At 37.0% G+C, this 5,519-nt stretch overlaps 1 protein-coding gene across 1 annotated transcript; it reads right to left on the reverse strand.

The window, feature by feature from the left end:
- Positions 1–1,047: 1,047 nt before the first annotated feature.
- Positions 1,048–4,879, reverse strand: THG1L (tRNA-histidine guanylyltransferase 1-like (S. cerevisiae)). The gene is made up of 6 exons (XM_009580224.1): positions 4,863–4,879; positions 4,627–4,803; positions 4,085–4,254; positions 3,282–3,370; positions 2,547–2,654; positions 1,048–1,209 (listed from the first exon to the last, which is right to left on the reverse strand). Exons 1-6 carry the CDS (start codon positions 4,877–4,879, stop codon positions 1,048–1,050), a joined length of 723 nt encoding a protein of 240 aa, XP_009578519.1.
- Positions 4,880–5,519: the final 640 nt, after the last annotated feature.

Genomic DNA, 5,519 nt, shown 5'->3' on the forward strand with positions numbered 1-5,519 from the left:
ATGATTTAACTGTTTTGACAAAGGGTCTTAACTGATAGTTAAACCAGAACAAAACAGTGCATAGACCAGGCAACACACGCTACCCCCTTCCCTCTAACTAACATGTATTGCCAGGACTGCTACATCTGTGTCATCCCCAGGAAAATCAGAGAACAGCAATGCAAGTTCTTGTTAGCACCCTCTTTGCAGGCACCAGGAACGTTCCTCCTGTGTTGATACCTTTCACTCAACTGCACAGTAGGAGATAGATGACTTCCCAGGCCATGGAAGATGAGAGCACAATGTCTACCCATGTCCTAAGAGAATTCAAGTCTGTACAGTATCTTTATTATTAACTTCACTGTTTGGAACTTTCACCAATTATTAGTAAAAGTCCCAGGAATGAGAAAGGCCGAGTAATAAACACAGCAGGGAATTTTTTTTTTTTTTTAAATTTTTAAAAAGTATAAAAATCCTGTACATTTGACAAAAGCTTTTAAAATCAGTCATAGGAAACTGCTGGGCTACTTCATTTCCTTTCCGTAAGAATCAGAGACATTAGCCAGTTGAACAGTTTGTCACTAATCTGACTAAACACACTGGCCTTGAAATTTAATACTAAATGCCAATTGAAGTATTCTGGTCTGTCTCAGTTGAAACAAATATCAAAATGATTATTCTCTCCTCTGCTTTTAACTGCTCAAATATGCAAGCTTTTTTTATAGTTTGGCAGTTCAGTAAAATACCTCAGGGTTTAAATGCTACAGAAATGCATGAAATTTCTATACACTTTTTTCTACAAATATGCATGTACAAGGAGCAGTCTTAATTTATGATGAGTTCTTAACATTCAAAATATAGTATGATTTTAGGCTTTCCATATGGGTGTATCCTTGTATGTCAGACAATATACTAGTGTCTTTTTTTCAGGCAACAACGGTGCTAAAACCAATGTCGTCGTTGAAGAGGGTTTCAGGTTAAACTCTGCCAGCCACCTTTCATACTCCTCACTTGCCAACAACCCAGGCAGAGCAAAACATAAACTACCAGTTATACTCATCAGCGATATCAACTATCCTCAGCCAGAATCTCAGGGTATTCCTCCCAGAACTGGTCCCCAATGATGTCACAGTGCAAGGGAACAACTTTAGTCCTAGTCCGGGTCACTTCAACTTCCTTTTCTTCCGTTTCCTTTGGCAGTTTTATTTTCTTAGTCATGACTTCATTAATCTGAAAATACAGTTGACACATTAGCAGACATATAAGACTCCAGAGGGGATTCACAAATGGACAACAAAGCTACAACAAAAGCAACTATCAACCCTATAGCATACTACAGAATTTGAACACTGAATCTTTTGAAAGAGAGTCTATTCTCAATTCAAAGACTAACACATGAGCAGTTGAAACTGCATGCCATCATCACACAGCTTGAAGAAATTACCTGCAAATTCACATAACTGATTGCAAGTATTCTTGAGTAAAGTACAATACTTAATTTGGAGCGATATAAAAAAAATGGGAAACTTTGCAAATGTCTACAATTACCAAGAAAAAAAAGTATGTATAAGGAACAAGTGGAATATATTTCCAGGTGGGAACCTCTATCCATTCTATTATTTCATTTGGAACTGCTTAAAAGTCACTGGCCAAAATTAAATTAAATAAAAAAAAAAAAAAAAAAAAGGATTAGCAGTTTTTTACATATAGAAGTTGAAAGGCTGAACAAGTTATGAAGAACTCTCAGCATAGACTGACCAGGTCCTGATCACATGAAACATACATATTTCTAATTAAGATCTACTACAGAAGGACACTGAGGCCATAAACATTTATGATTTTCTGGGGTGTTATCTCATGCAAAACACAGGACAGGAATTTCTTAAATTAATTCTGCATCAATGATGTAATCCGAGAATGATGAAAATTTCCAAGTTATCCTCAACAGGAATTCCCCATTAACAGCTGCACTTCTTACTGTGCTCCTTTACAGAAGAAAAGGACTACGCAAACTATGAGCTGAGCTACCTTAATGAACGAAAGTTCGTAATACTTTTGCAGTGGAAATACTTGAGATCTAATCCTGTGAAGGGCCTGGCACAGGCCCCAATGATTACCATATCAAACGGACAACAGGCATTAAAATGTAATTTTTCAGGAAGCAGCATACTTCTTCAATTTTCAAAGCTGGTAGCACTAAGAAACCAACTGTATGATTCATTAAACAAGGGAGATTTATCTAGCAAATACATTAGTCTTGTGAAATTCTACATATACATTGTCATCTGCTGATACAGATTTTATCTCAACAGTCATAATTTGTACCTAAGCCAGATTTCAGAGACTAGTCTTTGTGCTATGCTCATAGATAAAGATATTTCAAAAACACTTCCAAAACAATTAGTCATCTTACACATCATTATATGGCAAATATGGTTAGTTTTAAAATATATGTATCCATAGACATACATTTGGGATACATCTGGTGATCTTACAGTGTAGCTTGTCTGCCATAGTGTAGCTATTTAAAACGTGAGCATGAAGGAAGTGGTAATACAGTTTTTTACCTTCTGCCATATTAAGACAGTTCCTTTTCTATACATCAAAGGTTCATTGTTGTAGTTGATGTTGAATTCAGAAAATAAGATTTCATTCTTATCTCCAGCCAAAGTTCCCTGAGAGGAAATGAAAAGAAAAAGTACTCTTATAGAAAACAAACAAACAAACTGAATCTCTACGGCAGAAGATGGATGAATACTGGAAGTAAGATTGACATTTATACAGGTTTTTCACCTTTAAATTACAAGGTTTAATTACCTCTCCCAACAGAGGAATTATTTCCAACGGCCAAATGAGGATATTAAAACAGAGAGGTTTTTATTACATTTTCAAGACAAATAGAAGAAAGTCAACAGACTCCAGGAGAAAACAGAAATAATCTGCTGAAGTCTGCACAATGAGACAAAATACTACAGAAGGGACTGGGAATCAACAGTAGCTGAATCCTGCCATTGTACTTTGTTCTTACAGATACTGGATGTTTATTGGACATTTTTAAGATTTCTGAACTTGCCAATTAAGAAATCAAAATCCTGCTAATATTTGACCAAAAATACATTATTTGCTAATCATATTAACATCTGTACAATTCAATAAGTTGTTGAATCTACACTGCAAAATTATTACAGTAAGAACGGACAAGCCAGCCAGGGCTGCTAGGTAAGACACAGCTTAGCAAATTTTATGATTTTCTTTGTAGCTAGGAAAAAAAAAAAAATCAAAAGACCTCAAGAGACTCTTACCTGGAGTCTATCCTGTGCTTGCACTGGTGTCAAACCACTTCGCTGTACAAGCATCCAAAACACTGTATTATAAAGATTATTAACATGGCCTACAGAAAAAGAGAAAAGAGTGAGAGAAAGAGTATTTACCAAACCTGAATGACTGCTCAGAAAAAACAACTTTATTTCCAGAGTCATATCCAAGAAAAAGCTAAGAATAAAGGGGAATTAATAATATCAGTTGCTAGAGAAGATACAATCTTTCTGATTCATTTTAAGGTACTGCATATTGTAAGAATGACAAGAAGATAGATTTCATTATAAAATTCTGAAAAGGGAGAGCAGAGGGTGAGGGGTATTTATGTGTAACATATTTGAGCAACGGGGACTAGGTACTTACGAAAGTCTAGAAATTAAATCCAATGGTCTATTCTAGCATGGAATAAACAGCACTTTTGATTGCTACAATTTTGCTACATGGTATGAATTTGAACATTCACATCTCTTCATTAAAGAAGATTACCTTGGCTAAACAAACCCAGAACATAAAAAATAATAAATGAATTCTATTAATAATTCTAATATTTCCTGGGCTGAACTCACTCCCAGCATGCAACAAATACAGTTGTAGGCGGAAGACTCAGAATTTCAGCCAGTATTTCTACACCCATACAAAGCGCAAAACAATTCTAATATTCTAACCATCCTACCTGCTGTTCTTTCACTGATACCTGTATGTACAAATACACTGGCAATAAAGGCATTTCTATTCAGCAAGGAAGAGAACTCAACTGTACAAATCTCCGTTTTCTAGAAAGGCTTACAATCTGCTTGTCTCCAGCTGAGGTAGTCCTTTAAATTTTGGTTGCTGGGATACAAGACAATTCGTCCATCAAATCCTGGTGGGTACAGAAGTTGCTGGTCCTTAAAGTAATCCTTCCAATAGAAAACGTAACTTGAGGCAAACTGGGAGACCACATGAGTGATGAACTTACTTGCAAACACAAAGCAAAAGGAAAAAAGAAACACACACATCAATATGATTATATATCTGTGATTATCTGAGGTATCAGTAGCGATAATTCTGGTGGATAGCAGCATTTCTTAAACAATGGCCTAACATATCAGCTATGGCATAGATTCTTCTGAAGAACAGGAAGTACTGAGAATCAAGTGAAAGAGTTTGGAAAAGGAAACATTTTGTTAAAAGAACGTTTGTTCTAACAATGTTTGTTTCTAATGTTTGTTTAAAACACAGCCCTACTCCTAACCTCTGCGTGTAGATAAAGGCAAATCTAAAGAAGAATTACATGTTTAGAGAGAGATGTTAAAACCAAGTTCACTTCAGTATCAAAGCAGCTGTTACCTTGCTCTTCTTTTAAACCATCTACTCTTCTTTTTGAAAACAAAACTATATTCATCACTCTGTCCATAAGCAATAGCAATATCCTCCAATTCTTGCATCACTGTCTGGGCACACTTGGTCATCAGATGAAGAGCACGGTCATCATTTGGCTTTTTGAACTCATGCTGCTCAGAAAACCTTCAAAGCAAAAATGGTTGAATAAGAATCCCTTAAAAAGCTTCTAAAAACATGCTAACCCATTCACTTTCCTCATATTTGCTTTCTGTGAATATTAATTTCCAGTATCCTGTCAATACTGACAGAGAATTCTTTCCAGGTATGAAAAGCAGTAACAAAAAACCTCTTTTTTATACATTCTGGGTAACCCATTCTCCTTCCAATCAGTATCTCACCCTAACCATTCTTCAAAACAACTGTTTTCTCTATTTTTCTTGGAATAAGAGGATGACAAACACTATCTTCTGTAAACTCAACTTCTCCTAGGGTGTCTTTTGGTCCAACAAAGGCAACGTCAAAATGTGAGAGCTTTACCAGAACCCCCTGTGACCAAACCAGAGATCAAATCCCCAGCAAGAACACGTCACCTACCATTTGACAGAACTGTGCTCTATTTATCCCAAAGAAAGGCGAATACCACACAGACACCGACTCCAAACACAAGTAACTATCGCTGTATACCCGTTGCTGCCCCTCCCCCGCACACCCAAGGCACGGGTATACTATCTCCCTATCACCCTGCCGAAGGCACAGCTCTGAAGCTGCCCGTGGCCCTTGAAAACAAACACCCGTGAGTAACTCCCTGCCCTGGAGAGGCCGAGTGAAGAGTTGATGGGGATTAGGGGGCAAAGGAGGATTTGTAACCCTTGCACCTGCACCAGGCCGGGCAGGGAACA

This window comes from Fulmarus glacialis, unplaced genomic scaffold (genome assembly GCF_000690835.1).
Source record: "Fulmarus glacialis isolate BGI_N327 unplaced genomic scaffold, ASM69083v1 scaffold21206, whole genome shotgun sequence".
Classification (NCBI taxonomy): Eukaryota; Metazoa; Chordata; class Aves; order Procellariiformes; family Procellariidae; genus Fulmarus; species Fulmarus glacialis.

Bases quoted from the DNA above. Each gene is read 5' to 3' on its own strand.
- THG1L (XM_009580224.1), bottom strand. The intron at 4,255-4,626 runs GTAACAGCTGCT...TGTGTTTGCAAG, and splicing joins TGGTTTAAAAGAAGAGCAAG to TAAGTTCATCACTCATGTGG. The intron at 3,371-4,084 runs GTAAGCCTTTCT...CTTTTTCTGTAG, and splicing joins CAGCTGGAGACAAGCAGATT to GCCATGTTAATAATCTTTAT.